Here is a 19,465-nt window from a genome sequence, read left to right as displayed (position 1 = left end):
TAGAGAAAGAGGAGCTGAATCCTAGATGTCTCTATTAGATATACCAAAAGATGTCAATCATTTGAATTACAAGGTTTCTGACAAAGATGGAGCAGCTTTGCTTTTAATTGTAGTCTAGTTGAGTGCCAATGCTAGTTAGTCGTTAGTGTAAGATTATTGTTGATTAGCCTTTTAAATAACCAATGTTTCATTAATGCAGTCTAGATGAGCATCACAGCAAGTTTAAGATAAAAGTTGACCAGCCTTTTTATTCGATTACATGGTGCGCATTGCATTTGCGGTGCCAATGTGCACAAGGAGAAGGAATTTTGTGAGAAAGTATTTTATGAAATGATCTCATGAGAGTGAAACATCTCATTCACAACAAGTGAGATCCACATATATACCTCCCCTCTTCCAACATGTGAGAGATGTTTTATAAAACCATTTCATAAGATAATTTTTCGTAAGAGAGCCATTTTTTTTTTGGGCTTATGGAGATGAGGATCTCTCCCTCATAATTATACAAAATAGCCAATTTGGGAATATTATAAACTACAAAATTAGTTTCCTTATGGGTATGACTAACAGTTCAATCAACAAAGGAGCAGTGATGTTTTCTATGACTCAAATATGGAGAGGTCAAGGAGTTCTAGTGTGGTTATATTACATCAGTGTATCTCTTTTACATGTTACAATTTAGGCTAAAATATAAAACTGACTCTCTAAGTTTCACTTCTTTTTTTTTTTTTCATTTCAGTCCTCTAAGTTTGGATTTTGTTATTTCAATCCTTTAAGTTTCATTTATTTCTAATTGAATCCTCCGTTAGTTGCTGCCATCCACTTAGGTTGTTTTGATTTTTTTTTAATTTCTTAATTTCAAAAAAATTGGAAAACGTTAATTAAAATTAATTTAAAAAAAAAAAACTAAATTACTCAAGGGAACAACGTGTTCCCTAGCCACCGAAACAAAAATAATCCCCACCCCATTGACTAAAACAAAACTACACAAGAGAAGAGATGCAGGTGTTAAATACAACTTTTTAGGAGGGACAGACTGAGATTGGCACTGCTAGGCATGTTTCACAGTCAGGTTACAAGGCTCAAATACAAATCACACCTTTTCTGTAATTTTCCCCATGTTTGCAGACTGCAGGTACATATTGCACTTTGGAATGTTATTGATTTTTACATCACCTCTTATTTGCAAAGTTTAGAATTTCCTTGGAAAACCTTTTAAGATTTGAAATAGAATTGCTGTTTTATGGGTTTCATGGGACAAGGAAATCGTTGCTCAACTGTACCGAGTTTGATGTCTCAACTTTGTTGCTCTATATCTATGTTTGTTTTTTGGTTTTTATGGGACAAGGAAATCCCTGAGAGATTCTTCATCAGTGATTAATGGGAGTAATTTTTAAGTACTTCCGGAGCATAGAGAATTGTGCTCCCTCCTTTCACATTTATGGTGGGGTTCACTCATTAAATTCATTGTATGGTTTACCATGAATGTAAGAGGATGGAGCATCATTTCACTATACTCCGGGATTACCTAAGAATTTTCCGATTAATGGGAGCACTTTGGTTTTGGCCGTACGTGTCTGTTTCAGAATCCAAAGTGCCAAAGAAGCAAAATTGTTCAAAACCCATAGAATTTCTTAGATATCGGTGGGGTGGGGATTATTTTTGTTATTCAGTGGGTCAGGGACCGTCATTCCTGAGTAATTTAGGGGGTTTTTGATAGAGCAATTTGAGATGAAATTTTTGTAGTTTTTTAAAATACGTGTAGGTGAAAAAGTGTGTGAAAATGTGTATAATGTTGTTTAAAATGTAAAAATATGAGTTTGAGTTAGGCGTGCAAACAACCCTTAGTTTCTGTTTTTTTTTTTTTTTTAATTAATGCTTTTCAGTTTTTTTGAAATTAAGAAATAATAATTATAAAATCCAAAACGATGTTGTTTTAGTAAGTGTACAGCAGCAAATAACTGAACACTAACAAAAGATTTAATTGAGAATGAATGAAACATGACAAAACCCAAACTTAAAAGACTGAAATTTAAAGGGTGAGTTTTGCATTTTGACCTACAATTTAAAACTCAAAGTTGTTGCTTTCTCTGCTGTTGGATAAGCTTCTTTGACTTTCGCTATCAGGAGTTCTTGATCTTTTATGAACTCTGTACAAACAAAAATAACTTCTCCTTTGTGGTCTCTGGGCTCTGGCTATGGTTGATATACAAGATTTCTCCTTATTGATGGCTATATTGAAGTTGACTTTCAAAAAAAGGGGATAAGGGGAGCAGGGATCTCATAGACTGCTCCTAGTGGTCTCCACTTCAAACCTACATATTCCTAGGTTAAATATGATCGATATATGTATATATATATACACACACACTTTGTCTAATTAAAAATAAATGATCATCTATTTCCCTTTCAGGATTTGGTTTTTTCTCATCCATATTATTTCACAACAAATAGCTACGAATAATATTATTTCCTTGCTTCTTCTTGCTGCAGCCTCAATTTTTCTTCTACTAGTATAATTAATCTAACCCAATGGCTTATGGAATTGAATTGATAAAAAAAAATCTTATAGTCCAAGGGGAATTTGTTCCAGGATTTTTTCCTCGGCCTCACACAAATGTATTCATTTCCTAATTACCAATTTATCATAATTATTTGTCAAGCTAACTTCACAAGGATAGCTTAAGTCTTTCTTGAATTTTCAATTTCTAGAGTAGGGTTTTTTTTTTTAATTTTATTTATATTTTCCACTTCTTGCTTTCCAGTGAGTTGTTCTTTAATTCTCTACCATGTTGTGTCAATTGATAGGTTGACTTTGCAGAGAACTTACCTGATGAGTTGGGGACCCATGCTAATAAGTCTTCTTGATTGGTCTGAGGTCATTAATTTGAAGGATTGTTCTTGCCTATTCTCTCTCAAATCTTTCCTAATTTTATCCTTATCCCACTTAACTGGATTTTGTAAAATAAGCTCAGAACATAAACCCAATTTTTGGTTATTTGTAGAGTTTGTCCTTAGTTTTAGTTTAAATCCTTCCAAATGTGGCACCACGGAATGGAGCATTCCCCCATTCCCAATTTTCCAGCAAGCACCTTTTTCCAAAAGGTCTCTTTGATACAAGACTGGTTTTCCATACCCAAAGTCTTTTTTATAGCCTTAAACGTACTACAGTTGTCTTCCTATTAGGTATTCATTTATTTATTATTTTAGGGATAATTTCATCAAGACATCAATTGAATTTTGGTGTAAGCAGAAATTGAATTTTAGATCTCTTATTCAACAATAAGAAATATTACTAGTTGAGTTTATTGGAACTTACTCTTGTAGTTTTTAGGTACTTGCTTGATTACAATTTAACCCATAATTTACAATTCATTATCAGAATGCCCCCATCCTAGTTTCTCCTTGAGAGCAGCATTCATATGTTGCATTCTTCTAAACCCTAGGCCCCTGCACATTTATGTTTGCACCTATCATCCAAAATTTTATAATGCATAGGTTTTTCAACCTTTTTTCTGTACAATTACTTATAATTAATATGTAACCTGTGCTTATGCACAGGAATGATGGATTGTAGCAGTGTTATTGATGTTAGTTTGAGTTATTAAATATATAGGACATTAGTTTGACTAGGATATTTGGAGATACTAAAATGATTTTTCCTTGCGATTTATATGATATTAGTTACACCAAGTTTCTCATTACACCACTGTTATGTATATAATTTTGAAAATCACTATTAAAGACTACATATATAATATCAATTCACTATCAATATCCATGGAATTCTACAAAATATAGCACAAAATAAAAGAATAAATTGATTCAATAATATCTACTAAATTGAATGAGTATAAGTGCATGAAATCGTTTAACTCAGTTACAGTTTGATACGTTCAAGATCTTCACATACAAAATATATATCTAAATAGAAACTGTATAAAAAAATATACTCATTGGTTCAGAAAAAAAAAATAACAACAAAAATATAAACAATTTAATTTGTATGAAAAACTAACAAAGGCAAAAACTAATTTTGATTATAATCAAATTTTCTCTAAGTTTTGGTTTTATATATATTACCTAGGTTTGTTTATATTGGATTCGTCGTTTCTTACAAATTGAATTAACTTATTTGGCACAAAAATTTAAAAAGCTTAGATTAGATGAGACACATGCTCAAAATTAGACTCTAATTAAATTTCAATTTGAAATCTAATTGAATTTACTCTCAGTTTTGGCTATATATATATATATATATATAGACTAGTTGCAAACCTATGTGATGCACTGAAAAATGTAAAATAATTATTTTATAAAAATATAATGTAAAATTTGTAGGATAAATAATACATATATGTTATTTAAAAGTATTTTATATTTTTATAAATTTTATGTATGGAACTATAATGTATTTTGCATTTAACAACAAATAAATAGAGAAGATGAAAAATGTACTATATAAAGATTTAAATTACATAATTATAACATTGTTTTATATAAATGGAGAAGATAATATTAAAAAAGATTTTTAAAAAAATATCATAATCGCTTAACTAATTTGAACACATCCAAGAATATTAAAAGAAATGTATAACCTCATTCCAGGGAAAAACACATAACATATTACATTAAGTTTAAATTACGATATAAGTTTAGTGTAGCATTTTTTTACTATATTTTAAATATTAATCATTTTTATTGCTTTTTTAGGGTCCATAATCTGTATCTCTAATTTCTAATAATGATTTTGTTGTATTTTTTTAGCTCAAATAGAATTAAATTTCATACTTTTCAACCAAAAAATAAAAATAAAAATAAAATAAAAGAAAATTTGAGCCTAAAGCTGAATTGGACCGAAATGTTACATTAATATGCCTCAAAATGAGTGTATACTGCATACCTAACAACAAAAAATATTATGCTTCATCTGTAAGATTTCATATAAATTATATAAGTGAGATATATTTGATTTTCCCATTATTTCAACTAGTAAGTTTCTCATGCGATGCACGGATACTATTATAATGTTTTATGTAAATTTGGTTTTTGAAAATATTAGACATATATTATAGCATATTTATTATAAAACTTTGTTAGTAATGAGTTCATCATAAAAAGTAACAATTATAAATTGCTCACATATATCTATTATAATTATTTTGTTCAAATAATGAGCAATAATTAAAACCACTTGGAGTAATATTGTACAATAAAAGTTGATAAAAGCATATTAATTCATTCTATATTATTGATTTTTATTATATGATGTAATAAAAAACTTCATTACGAATTTTTTTTGTTTTTTTTTTTGTTTCTTCAATCTTTGTTATTAAGGTATGGCGATGCTTGTTATCATCATCAGTTTCTCTATCTTCAACGTTTGAAGTTTAGTCTGTACATATTTGTTCAATTTTTGAGCTTTCATCATTTTTTTTTTTACTTTTATTGCATCCTATGTGTTAATCACTAATGAATTGGCATCGAGAAATTCTTAATTGGATCTTACAAAGTTTGAACTTTGTCACTAAGATTTTTCATAGTGTTTGCATTTATATTAAATTTCAATGATGTTACAATTTTTTGTAAATTTTTTTATTTTTTATTTTTGTTAATTTTGGAATAGTGCAGCAAAAAAAATTAATATAGCATATTGAATTGTGTATTTTTTTTCTTCCATACATTTTTATCATTTGAAGGTGCATCAAGAATCTTAGCAACTATGTAATTTTCAAAACCACCCTTTAGATTGAATTAATTCAAATGAAGAAGAGAAAACCATTTTTTCATAATTTTTTTTTTCAAATCACGTGGAATTCGTTCTCCAATATCAATATTTTTACAATAATTTAAATAAGTTGTACCTCAATTTATTTTTCAGCAAAATATCTTGTAAATTCAATTAGGATTTTCTCGGCATCTCAATCAAATATCACAAAATTTGTTTTGATAGCTGCATCAAAAACTTCAATTTGAATCATGTATCTGAAGTAGTTTGCAATTGTATATATATAGTAGCTATAGCAAGATAAATATATTATAAATATTTGAAGGGTATACAGTTAATGTGAGTGCCTCTATATTTGGGATAGAAAGATTTATTTTTGTTTAACATTTTGCATACCAAAATGATTTTGCTTGTGGTTTGACATTCCTTTCACAAATTACACATAGAATGTAATACAAACCTACTGTTGTATCAATATTACTTATTATTGCAATACCCTAGCAGTTTACATCTTGCAATGAACTTTGAAATTAATATGTATTATTTTTTTAATGTAAATAATATGATGTATGATTTTTTTTTTTTTACGTAAATGATGAGTATAAATTGAAATGATTAACAAACCTGTTTCGTAGGATCTCATTCAATGCATTTTATTTTTACTATTGTCTTCATAATATTTAAAGATATATCCTCCTATGAATTTTTTTGTGCATGTATTTTTGGTATTTCTTATATAGGATCATGTTTTTTACCATTCCTATCATTGATTTTTTTTAAAGAATATATTAAGTTAATAACATTTTGTGAGATAGTATATGATATTTATTAGACTTTTTTGTTATTATAAATTTTAGAAATATGCACTTGTCAATTATTTTAGCAAGGATCTTAAGATTTATATACATATTTGTTGCACTGGTCGATGACAGAGAATTTGTCTGCATAAATTGCATAGAACATTATTAATAGACAAACGCATATTGAATTGAAATTGGGGAAAAATGAAGACATGATTTCATGAGGATGAGATTTTCTAGAAGTATCACCTATACGAAGGGGAGGAAGAAGAGAGTTTGTAAGAGGGTAAGAGTTTTTGCTTTGATTTACACGTGGGAAGAGTCACACTTGTGTCATAATATGTAAGGTAAGAACTGGCTTGAATTTTTCATAAGATTTGGTCTACTTTTAAAAGGGAGTTTATTTTATAGTGAATTAATTTTGGTCTAATGGTCTAATTGTTAAGAATAGCCCATATTTTATATAATAGTAAAAAGAAGTTACTATGATCTATTGGGTAACAGTAAAAAAAACTTAATAAAAATAGGTAAAAAATGCTAAATTTATATAATAATAAAAATAAGTTACTATGATGTATTGGGTAACGGTTGAAAAAACTTAATGAAAAAAGGTTAAATGCAATATTAGAATGTCACGTGGCAGAACAGTAAAAAGAAGTTACTATGATCTATTGGGTAACAGGAAAAAAAATAATAAAAAGAGGTAAACAATGCTAAATTTATATAATAGTAAAAATGAGTTACTATAATCCATTGGGTAATGGTTAAAAAAACTTAATAAAAAGGTAAAAAAACTTAATAAAAAAGGTAAAAAAAAGTTAAATGTAATATTAGAGTACCACATGGCAAAAAAAATTAAATGTAATATTAGAGTGCCACGTGGTAGGACCTCATGTACTCTCACATGAGGTCTTTGCTTTTATATATATATATATATTGATTTGTGAAGAGTATGGATGGTAATTACTATTGAACCATTTCCCTTATAATTTGGACGCAAATACGACTAATCTTAAAAATCACACAAACATTTAAATAATATTACCAACATTTTTCCTCTTAACAAAAAAAACATTTTCCTAATCCAATTGCAAGTTGGACCGCAACCAGAAAACATTATCTGACATCATGAGGCGGACAGTGATACCTCAATATTTTTTAGGATAAATTGATGCATCCCAATTATTATTTATTGCAATGATCCTTTGATTACAATACTCTAGTAGGTAGTGCTTGATATGAATATGAATCACTAAGGCATCCTTTGCTTGGCATTTTCAAAGTGCCTAATATGAATATGAATCACTAGTGCATGTTGCTTTGAAGGAATATTAGAAGTAGAACTCAGAAGCAAGAAAAGCACTTCCATATAAATCCTAACCAAAGTTATACCCAGTAGTACCTAAACCAAAACGTACAAAACATGAAGAAAGTGATTGGTAAATGTCACATAATAAATAATCAAGGGCATTTAGGGTTGCCCTTGGCGTTCAACTTGTCTCTGTAACAAGGGCATTCAGACTTGTTTCCATATGTCCCTGAAGGAACACAGTTGCACTGTTGGCAGCAGACTCCACAATACGTTAAGCAACGGTCCTTCACTCCCGCATTTGCACATCTCACACCGCACTTGGAGTCACAAAAACCTGAAAAAACAAATATGCAAAGACCAATCAGCCTACTAGTACTAGAGAAATCAACACCACTAATAAACCAACCAGCTATAACTAGCTAGCACCATTTATGTGCACAATATTAAAGGAACTTACTTGGAATTGGAGCATCCCCGGTGGTGGATTCAGCCATAGTGAACTGAAGGAAGGAGACGCTTAGAAACATTGACACAAGTAGCAAAATTGCAAGGACAGGCTTCATTTTTTTTCACTTTTTGGTAATGGATCGACAGCACTGGTGAGTAGTGAGTTAGTAGTGAATAAACCTAAGGTGGCTATGGCCTCTTGGAGTTTACGTGGGTATTTATATTAGTCTTTAAGTGAGGTCTACGCGAAAATTCAGAGAAAGAGACGAGGAGAGAATCCTCGAAAATGACAAAGGTAGCGATTTACAGCTTTAGTACAGACTGTGATGTCCTAGTCGAGTTGGGGGAACATGCGGTCTACTTGCCTCGTCAGTTTATGCTGTCCAACAGTCTCCAACCAGGTTCATGCTGCAAAGAAGCTTAGTTGCAGCTTCTTTTAAGTAGGGTGACAATTTCAACGTGGCTTTTGTTAACCGATTAAGGAGAGTTCAAAAGAGTCCCACCAGTGTGTGAAGTAATAAAAACTAATAAATAAATACTCTTTAAACTATAAATGACTGGATTTTTTATAAAAAGTCAATTAACTACTTTATAAAATTTAATTTTAACGAGTGCCGTGAGTACCGGTAACTGTATCTTTTTAATATTTCACTAAAAAATACTTGAAAAAAAAAATGCTTTGGTAATGTGTTATTAGAATTGGCTCATATTTGTTTTTGAACCACTATTCAAAAAGTCTTATAGGTGTAGCAGAGTAGAACGTAATGAGTGGAATAAAACGAATTTGTACTAGGTAGAGTTATATTATATATAAAAACTATTGTAAGTTGTAACTCTAATTTCTCATATAATGGATTAATAACCGCTCGCTCTTGTGGACATAGAAACATTATCGAATCAAGTAAATTCTCTATGTTGATTCCCTCTTCTCTCTATGGATTAATTAACCAATTTTTCACATGTGTCATGTGTCAATTGTCAAGTGAAACTTTTTCAATCTCCAAAGTACATTTTTTTTTCTTTTTTTTTAATAGAAATTCTCCAAAGTACACTCTAATTTTTTTCAATCTCAAAGTTGCACAATGTAAATTGATTTAATTTTTAATTATAAAAAGTGAGGTCGAACATTTGCCATTTTGACCGATGGGGACTAAACTTGAGTTTAGTGCTCCAAATATACTAGACCTAAGCTTTGCTTGACCAATGGCACACTGGGTGAACGGTGGATGTAACATATTTTGGCTGATGTGATTTTGGTAAATTTTATTTTTGATCTCTTAAAAGTAGAGTTAGCTTGATTTGAATCTCTAAAATATCGCATCAATTTGATTTTGGTCTTTTAAATGTGAGATGATTCAATTTTGTTCCTTACATATGAGCAAAATATGAACGAATAATAAATAAGAATAAATTTTTATATTTAAAAATTTTGAAGGATAAAAATAGAATAAACCCTATATTTGGGGATTAAAAATTCAATTTACAATTTTTTTTAATTTTATTTCTCTCTTTCTAGCTTGGCAAGACTATTAGTATTTTCAAATAAAAAGACCAAGATTCGTTTAAATCTTGAAAAACAGAAGAGAAAACACAAGGAAAAGAAACAAAGATTGAACACTAGGTACTCAGAGAGTGACAGAGAGTTCGTATCAGGTGAGAAAAAAAGGGGGGAGTGGGTGAGACAGTGTGAAGTATTCCTGATATAATACAGCCTGTGCATTCCCCCACTTGCTTTTTTGTGTCTGCAATGCATGTGCGTGCGCGTGAGAGAGAGAGAGAACTGTCTCCTTGAGTTCAAGTGGGACTTGTTGTACACCAAATGATTTATATCTCATAGAGACAAACTCTATTTATATCATTCAATAAACAATATGGATTCATTTCGAATGCAGGCTTTTTTTTCCCCTGCTGAGTTGGTCCCTCCTTAGTTATGCTCAAGTCTGTGTTTCAATATGGTCCTCGTTAAGCTTGAAGAGAACTTAACCATCCAACTGATTTATTGTTTATTTTGCAGTAGAATTTCTCAAATCTTAATTACATTCCATTAACTCTGCTACCAAATATGCCAGTTTGTTTAACAAGGACACACAGCAATCATACAAAACTAAGCAATGCAAGATGTAATGAATAATGATACCTATCCCAGAAAGATAATCACTCATTTTAAGTATTGAACTCGCGCATTAAATTCTACAGCTTGCAGTATATACAGGCCAATAAGATATACACGCTTTCTGGTATAAATAGCATATGATGAAGTTACATCATCCTCCCAAAGTGTAGGAAGGACCACAACGTTGTTCAAAAGAATATTTTTCAGCACTGTGACTGGAAGCAAGCAGATTGACCTGCATGAATTCTCACTGGTTTAGCCAACCCAATTGGAACTTTACACGATCAACAACATGAAGAGCCAGTGCACATGGAAGTTACCTTTATGATCTCCCGCTTTGAGCTTGGCCGCGTGGATGCTGCTAAGATACTCATGTGAAATTCCTGTTTTTGAGAACACAAGTAAACATATTGAGGATTTATTTATCAATTGACATATTGCTGCATTGCAGAATAAATGTTGTACACTAACTTGATGAAACTCGAAACTTTTTTGACAACCTATTCCTACATTTTGTGGGAGCTCGTAAGCCATACTAGTATTGAAATCAAGAAGAGGGGAAACTTTGAGGTAATAGTATCAGGATCAGATTAACAAATGTAATATGTATTTTTGAGAACTGAATTTGGTACCATGAATATGCTAACAAAAATAACTGTTGATGGAAAATGTCATGCAAAAAAATTAAACACCATATCCACAAAAAAAAGACATACCCTAAAAGGATCGCTCCTTAAAGACTGCACAAACATAGGATTTCCTGACTCCTTATCCTGCAAAGGAACAAGAAGCACCAGACTTAGTTGAAACCTTGGTTATAAATACAGTATGAAGTAGTTGTGGACATGATTAGATGCTCAATAAGTGAAAATTACAAATTTCATTGTACCTCCAAATGGACATCCCTAAGTCGCCTTCCAGTTTGAGCACAGCAGATATGAACAACATGTTCATCACAACTCCCACTGATAATATAGTCCCTTCCATTCATGTAATAGGAGCGTGTATAATTATGAGCACTTCCTGACGAAGCTATCTCAAAATTTATGTTTAGCCTCCCATCTACAGCCAGAAGTTGTTTAACCTGGAAGTCCTTAACGGTTAGCCTCCATTTTCAACTCACAAAGAAACAGCAAAAATTAGTTATTGCTAGAAGGCAAGCCAACAGCCTAACTGCTGAAGCAGAAGACTTTAGAAAATGAGATGGTATACGGCAATAGGATGATATCCTCACCTCTAAGTTTTACCCAGGTCAAACTCTGAACTAATATCATATTGAAACTGGAGATGGATGACTATACTCATGTAACTCATCAAAGTAAACCCTTCTAATAAGGACAGTGGAGATCATACGCACATGAGTAAAAAGAATTAATTGACTCAATTTTGTTATACAATAGGAAGATGTACCTCATTGTCAACAGCTGAAACAAGCAAATAGAGGTCGTCAGGAGAAAAGCAAACCATCACATTTCCTCTTGAACTCGAAGCTGTATAGCAAGGCCGCACTGGTTTCTGTCTCAAATCCCACATCTTGACATCATGGTCAAATGATGAAGTAGCAAACAAAAAGGGGGAATGGTTTGCAAACTTAACAACATTAATTGGTTCTCGATGCATATTAGTGAGCAATTGCAAACGTTTTCCACTGCTGATGTCATATAGAGCAACATTTTTTGAGTACCCACTAGCAATAAACTGATCATCTGTCGAATTGATGTGAAGAGAAGTCAGTTGCTCAAAATCATCATAAGTCACTGAAGCAGAACAGCAATAGATATCTGCAACTTTTGGTGGCATATGATTAATGTCAAACAACTTCAAGGAACCATCATCAGAGCCTGCAACAATCTGATTGTTCATCACAAATGAATAAGATATCAGCGAAAAAGGCAGATGTTTTAAACAACTGACAAGTATCCACACCCCTGTGTACTATTAATGGCTATAAATATTTAAATTATATACATGTATGAGCCGGCCAACCAAACACACTGGAAGGCTATGGATTTGAATATAATCAGTCCCACTAGACAATTTTCCAGGAGTAAAAATGGTACTTGCTATTTCGATACATTAACCTAATGTGTATGAAAAATTATTTCAAGGTTCAATATATAATAAACCTAACACAACATGGCACCATAAAATTTTTTGGTATCTCAATTTAGCTCATAATTTAGAAAGATCTTTGTGACACATTCTATGTCAATCTTGAGAGAAAGTACTATGCATTCTCATATACTAATATTAGATTATAGTATATGCCATGAGAATAAATAATTATATGTAAAAGCATGATGCTGTTGTTACCAATATCACTGACTCATGGTAGACTTGAAAACAAATGGCGCTCTAATGAAATCACATACCTTGGATGGATGCCTTTTGAGCCAACACAGCCCCAAAACACTGTTCATTGCTCCTATGGATGGGATATAGCTAACAATTTTTCCACTTTCATGGTTAATAACAACGACTTCCCCATCCAGAGTTCCAAAAGCCATAAGACAAGAGTTAGATGGATGATACTCAAACTGCCTTGGAAGAAGCTTCTTACTTTCTTCTTTAAATGTGTGGCTAAAGTTAGACAACGGATGTAAGAGAGGCCAAGCAGAAGACCCAAGTTTGGCAGCACTGAGGGACCTCGAGAAAAAATGTTGACCATTTCTATAAGGATATAGCTGTTTTGGCTTGAAAGGTTTTTTGGAATAAACACCACTTGTTCCCATTTCACGCTTATGCAAAACACTAACAACACTTTCTTTCTGCTGTCGTTTATAAGGTAAGTATTCATAGTATTTTGAAGAGACAGTCTTGGCCATTTCCCTGTCCATCCTTTTGATAGGGATATTATCTAAAACTTCTAAATGAGGCAATGAAACAATCATGTATTCCCTATAATTTTTCTCAAAGCATATGGGTGAAGGATGATGAGAATTATATTTGTTCAATGTGCCATTTGTCAAGTGCTGCTTAGGAAAGCTCATAGTAATCCCATCTTTGTCTTGAATCTACAATTTTCCAAAAGAAACCTGTTAAATAGACTCATAAATTGTTTTTTTAACTTTATATACTGATCCAAAAAATCATATTTGTTCTTACCTTATTTTGTGATTTGGCCTGTCCATTCAAATCAGGAAGGGCAGTAGATGATAGTTCTAACAAACACATTTCTTTCAAGTAACTTGAAAGTTTGACTTCACTATTCTCTGAAAAACTATTAATTCTGCTCTGGATCTTACAAGCTGTTTTTGAATCATAAAGAGAAAGTGAGTTCCCAACTGCTTTTGTGCTCAAAGCAGGACATGTAGCATCTCTACCATCAGTAGACGGCACCTCTCTGTAATAAGTCATATTCAATTGAGTCAAATCAGTTCTCTCACAAACATGAAAATTAGTTTTCTCACCAGATGACGCAGGACATGGTCCAGTGTCCTTGCAACACAAGCAATTTTGGAACCGTAATTCTACCAAAGAAGGAAGTTTTGATAGCGCAGCAGTAGTTGTCCAGAGATTAGCAACTCTTGTCTCACACATTGAGAGATGCATCAGATTTGGCATGCAAGCAAAACAGTCCTTCTGGATACCCGTGAGTGAAGTACAAAAATCCAGATTAAGTGTGTGTAACCGCTTAAATCTTCCAACAATATTGAGTTTTTGGATATGGAGAGACCTCAAATTCAAAACTTCACAAGCCAAGCCATTCTGGCAGATATCCCTGGAGAAAACCCAAATCAAGAAATTAAGTTAATGTTTCACTTAAGAATGTAAGAACTTATTTATGTATTTATTAATGGTTAAAGAACTGTATTGTCTTAATCATTAAACTTTCATAAAGGCGCAGGTGCAAAGATTTACAGAGCACTACTCAATTCATGGAATAATAACTATTGCAAACCATATAACATCCTTCCTCAGTGACGTATCCAGGAGATCAATGATCCGGAGCTTTAGATTGATTGCATGCATCAAAGCTGTAATGTTTTCTTTACTCAAGGTACAATGTGATTCCTGAAGTATGTCAACTGCATCAATATCAAAGGAATCAATTGCCATAAACGCATCGATTAATGGGGACACGTCAGCATCCTTTAGCTGGTCTAATGAAACCACTATGTTACACTTTTCATGGTGTGAGCTTTGGATCTTGGCCTGAATATTAATGAAACAAAATGTGATTTATGTGAGCGAAGAAAAGGTAGGATATCTGCATACTTAAGAAATACTAAGGTATAAAAAGAAGAAACAGAAGCTAAGAAAACCATGAACAATTACTTGATCAATGATGATTTAAAGTAAGCAGAACTTTAATTTTTTTATTTAAAAAAAAAAACCTTAGGGAACCAGGATAACACTGCCCAGTTGGGTAGCACCTCATGCCTCTTGCAAGAATCAAGATAGCTAGCACCCAAAAAAAACAGAGTTAATAGAGTATTAAAGATAATAAACAGCATAGGAGTGTCAAAAACCTTATAAAAAAAACAAAAAAAAAGAGCATCAAGCCAATTATTTAGCGACTAAAAGGGGGCAAAAAGTTCTCATAGTATTTCCGTGAATATAAACTAATACATAAACAAAAGTTTTAATTATCTGGAAACTGGCTTTATATTCATTCCATGAATTTTTCACAATGTTCAAGTTTAGAGGAAGATACAATTCTTAAAATAAATCTACTCTACCATGAAGTAGAAGAAAATTGATAATTAGTTGACAGCAGCTACTACATACTTTTTAATTTTATCCAAAGAATTAAAATAAATAAATAAATAATCCAAGTGAAGGGAAAAATGAGAATGCTTCCTTAATTTGTAACAATCTAAATAACTGCCAATATAAATTGCCAAAAACACTAGATTTTCTGAGCAACTCCATGCGAAACACTCTCTATCACAAAGTAAAACTCCTTACAAGCTACCGACAACATTCACTCAAACAAGCTCTCAAGTCTCAACAACTATCAATTGACAGCCCCCTTTGTACACCAACTTCCATATATTGCTGCCAAAACAAAGCACATAGCAAGAGAGAGAGAAAGAGAGAGAGAGAGAGAGAGAGCGAGAATTACCGAGCTTCTAGGGTGGAGATAGTCATGGAAATGGCTTTTAACTCTTCCTGTACTTGCTGGTCTTCACCACAAGAGTGATAGTGGAGCCATTGTGAAGGTACAAAAAGAGTAGAAGACTTTGGGAAAGTAACACTGGTAGAGTGAATTTATGTGCAAGACAGAACGCGCGTATACAAAAAAACAGTAGGTATAAGAACAGTGCCTTCTCCCAACCACATGTCAAAAGAGATAACCCAAGTGTCCATTTCAGCTGTGTGTAAGTGTTTTTTTTTTTTTGTTGTCGGATCAGGTTGAAGTGCTGGAGCTGATTGCTAACTGCTAACCCATGGCGGGTCCACCGGCCCAACCGAAAACGACACTTCCAGCACGTTGATTCCGTGAGATAAGACCGTTCAAATTTTTTTTTAACAAGAGAGTTCAACATACGCTTATTAAAACTTAAAAGAGAAGAATAGAATGAATAGATTAAAGAAAGAAATGGATATGGGTGAGATTTTTTTTTTTAATCATATTTTAGTTATGCTCTTATTAAATATGGTAACTATTAAATAATTTTGTTCCAATTAGTTTCCTAGCTTGATCCTTCTTCCACCATAGTTTTCCATGGCTTACCTCATTTCCAAACCAAATTTTAGATATCTCTCAATATTTTATGTATGGACTTTTTTTTTTTAATTATTATTTTGATAAGATGTATGGAATTTATTGGTTCTTATCTTTTGTGAAATTATTTGATACATTTGATACATCTTATTCTCATATAAATAAAATTAAATATATAGATTTTACACATAGGATCGATTTTTATTTGAAAGAGACTTGAAAGAGACGTGTAGTACACCAATTATATAAAATAAGTTATCCTAATTTGTAACCAAAAAAAAAAACTCTCAAGTTAAGAGATTTTAATAATAATAATAATAAGTTAGGGATCAAAATAATAATAATAATAATAATAATAATAATAAATTGCCTTAAAAAATAATAAATTTTTTTAAAAATAAATAAATATATAATTGGAGAAGGGGAGGGGGCAGAGGTGAGCTTAGAACCACAAACACAGAACAATATATTTGAACTTGAATCATTGCTATACAAACTAATTCTCAGCCATCTTTAAAACTTTGAACTTATTTTCAAAATTATAAGAAAAATGATATATTTTAAAATAAAAGACTTCTAAATTTCTAAATGGTATTATGAAATATGATTGAGATCAGGTGCAATACTAGGTATTGCACCTAATGCAATTCCTATGAGTGGTTAAGATTGATAGTTGCAAAAAGCAACTTTCAATCTCAACCATTGATTCAAAAAAGTTAAGAAAAAAATTAAGAGAAATAAAAAGTAAAAATTAAAAAAGTTAAAAGTGGAAAAAAATTGTGAAGGATTGGGGTAAATTGCCCCCGATGCAATATCCTAGGTATTGCACCGGATCCTAATCCTATGAAATAAATATTAAGTGACAATAAAATTTTGAAAGTTGTTAGGTTCAAAAAAACTTATATGCTAACTCATTGGCCATTAAGACACTCCACTTATATTAGTAAATTACTCAAGGTCACAATAATTGGACTATAATTGGTGGCATGTTGCAATCGCTACGGATATACAAATTCAAAAAGGATGTAGCCATTTTCTCAACAAAAAAAGGTATAGCCAAAACTCCAAGGTAATAGTCTAGCTCTAAGGTCTCGTTAGATTCATAAAATTTTAGACTGAAAACTTCTAACCAATATTTTAGGATTATCCTAAGAGATTTTTTCTATATATAAAGTAAAACAGAGGGAGTACACAACTGGAGGATTAGTTGAGTCCTCGAATAAACACGCTCAAGATTAGTTAAATACTCAAAGAACTACAAACCCATCAGAGTCAATATAGCTCAAAAAAGATAAAAGGCATGAGAATACCTTATCTCATCTTACCAAAAAACTATCAACCTATATAAGAATCACGTATTTTAGAATCTCGCTAGTAGTTTCAACCATTTTCTCGCATTAACCAATACAATAAAAATTCAAGAAGATGATCTTCTGTAAAGTGCCATAAAGATTCTACACAAAAGGAAGGGGGAATGAATTATGGCATTCAAATTATCAAAAAAATTGCCCATTCTTATTCAAAAGAAGAATTTTTTTACTAACTTTCTTTTTTGCTAAACAATTTTTTACTAACTTAAGCATTGAAGTAACAATGGTCGGCATCACACCGACACCCTTATGGTTATTTTGTTTTTGCATAAGTCAACTATCCATGTTAGCTGTGTAATTAATTGATTTATCAGTTAGTGTCATTTGTAGGAATGATTAATGTCTTCCCTCATGACAAGATTGTATGGTTGGGACTCTTTCAATAGATGCTCAAAATGACGTTAGAAATATTAGGGTGGTAAGCGAGAGACTCAACTAATATTATAAAAATCGTATACTGTAAAAATAAAAAAATAAAAAAATAAACTAGAAATTTTTCATGAGAGATTTGACTAATATTATAAAATTGTATGGTTTTAATAAACTAGAAATTGTTCATGGTTTTTTGAGAACAAACTATGATGATGTCATAATTAATTTAATGATTACCTAAAATTAGCAACCTTGATTTTTTAAAAGAAATCTACAAAAATTTAAATAATTTTCAAAGATAATTTCAAAACTTAAATAAGAAAAATATAAAATAATAAAGTGTAAACAAAAAATAACATTAAAATGTAATTAATCCTTCAAGTATAGAAAAAATTGCATGAATAAATAATTTTTTTAAAAGTTTCGTATTTAATCATGTCAAGTACATAAAGTTACAATAAATGTATAGGATTTTGGATACATTTTTTTTCCGCCTAATGATTATATATTTTCTTTTTAGAGAGGGTGAAATTACAAAATGAAAATGACATAATGAAAATTATAAATATATTAGTTATAGTAATATTTATTTTGCTAGTATGTGCCATATTAATTACCAATTTTTGAACTTGCCCAAATGGTCGTTGGATAAATATCGAATTTTTAAATGGAATAAATATATTAAATTTTCATTCAATAAACTAATCTTTATCTTTATTGATAGATATATCTAATCTTTATTTTTTCATTCAATAACTATCTCAAAAAAAAATATTCAATAAACATGTTCTTAATGGTTAACTTAACTCATTTTTACAAACTATTACTGTAAGTGCACAATTGCACCTGGATCCAAAGATTATTATGGGCTCAGGCCCAATAAGCCTTAAACAATGAAATTTGTAGAGTGTGGGCTTGAAATCTAGATTAAAGATACTGAGAACTTGATAACAGGCTATAGGGTGCAAACACTTGTAAACAAAGAATGATAATTGCAGGTAGACCTCCTCGGACGTGAGCCAAGGATTACTTCTGTGTTATTTCTCTTTCTTTCTTAAAGATTACAATTCTTAATTTCTTTCTTAGTTACAGACTCCCCCTTTTTCTTTGGCCTTCACCCCCCTTAAATACTTCATTTCCTGACACTTTATCCACGTGTTGCTCAAACCCCCTTTCCCCTAGATATTTCTTCCCTTAGTGCCTTTGAATAGTGACCAAAAGCTTCAGCTCTACTATTCAGGGGTCACTTCCCCATTAATGCGGCCAGGGAGGCAGGTGCAGAGTATTTAATGTGGAGGTGGCAGCCTTGGCTCATGATACTTTTCTAACATCGGTGTATCTAGAAGGTTCAGGGTTTCCCCCTCTTAACCAACAGTCTTTCCAGAGTTCTGTCTTGACCTTCATACTGAATCTACGAGCTTTCTTGGGTCTGTCCGAGGAGGAACTCACCCTCGGATGTGTCCTCGGACCCTCGGTGTATGGGCCGATCCGCAGTACTAACAAATTCCTAGCTCAAGAACAGATCGGCCTTCCTTGCTAGAGCCCAAAGGCCCAAATACCCGCTTGGGTCCTTTTACTCCCCACAATAGCCCCTCAAAACTCTATTTTTCAGCATCCGAGGAGAAAAATAGGGTTTTGATCCAACGAGAACT

General features: G+C 31.8%; 2 protein-coding genes across 3 annotated transcripts; both read right to left on the bottom strand.

The window, feature by feature from the left end:
- Window positions 1-7,639: 7,639 nt before the first annotated feature.
- LOC142626396 (peamaclein-like) lies at window positions 7,640-8,569 on the bottom strand. Its single transcript, XM_075800220.1, has 2 exons — window positions 8,298-8,569; window positions 7,640-8,174 (listed from the first exon to the last, which is right to left on the bottom strand). Exons 1-2 carry the CDS (start codon window positions 8,401-8,403, stop codon window positions 7,990-7,992), a joined length of 291 nt encoding a protein of 96 aa, XP_075656335.1. The 5' UTR covers window positions 8,404-8,569; the 3' UTR covers window positions 7,640-7,989.
- A 1,856-nt stretch (window positions 8,570-10,425) lies between these two features.
- Window positions 10,426-15,684, bottom strand: LOC142624525 (protein DWD HYPERSENSITIVE TO UV-B 1-like). Of its 2 annotated transcripts, XM_075798120.1 has the most exons (11): window positions 15,469-15,626; window positions 14,738-14,804; window positions 14,302-14,555; window positions 13,811-14,121; window positions 13,506-13,648; window positions 12,773-13,414; window positions 11,811-12,251; window positions 11,290-11,484; window positions 11,117-11,173; window positions 10,721-10,783; window positions 10,426-10,635 (listed from the first exon to the last, which is right to left on the bottom strand). In XM_075798120.1, exons 1-11 carry the CDS (start codon window positions 15,492-15,494, stop codon window positions 10,552-10,554), a joined length of 2,283 nt encoding a protein of 760 aa, XP_075654235.1. In that variant the 5' UTR covers window positions 15,495-15,626; the 3' UTR covers window positions 10,426-10,551. The 2 variants fall into 2 exon arrangements, with proteins under 2 accessions (XP_075654235.1, XP_075654234.1); XM_075798119.1 differs by having other exon boundaries at window positions 13,506-14,121; window positions 15,469-15,684.
- Between the last annotated feature and the right edge of the window lie 3,781 nt (window positions 15,685-19,465).

The sequence above is a fragment of the Castanea sativa genome, chromosome 2, assembly GCF_040712315.1.
Source record: "Castanea sativa cultivar Marrone di Chiusa Pesio chromosome 2, ASM4071231v1".
Classification (NCBI taxonomy): Eukaryota; Viridiplantae; Streptophyta; class Magnoliopsida; order Fagales; family Fagaceae; genus Castanea; species Castanea sativa.
This window is presented reverse-complemented; position numbering and strand designations above follow the sequence as displayed.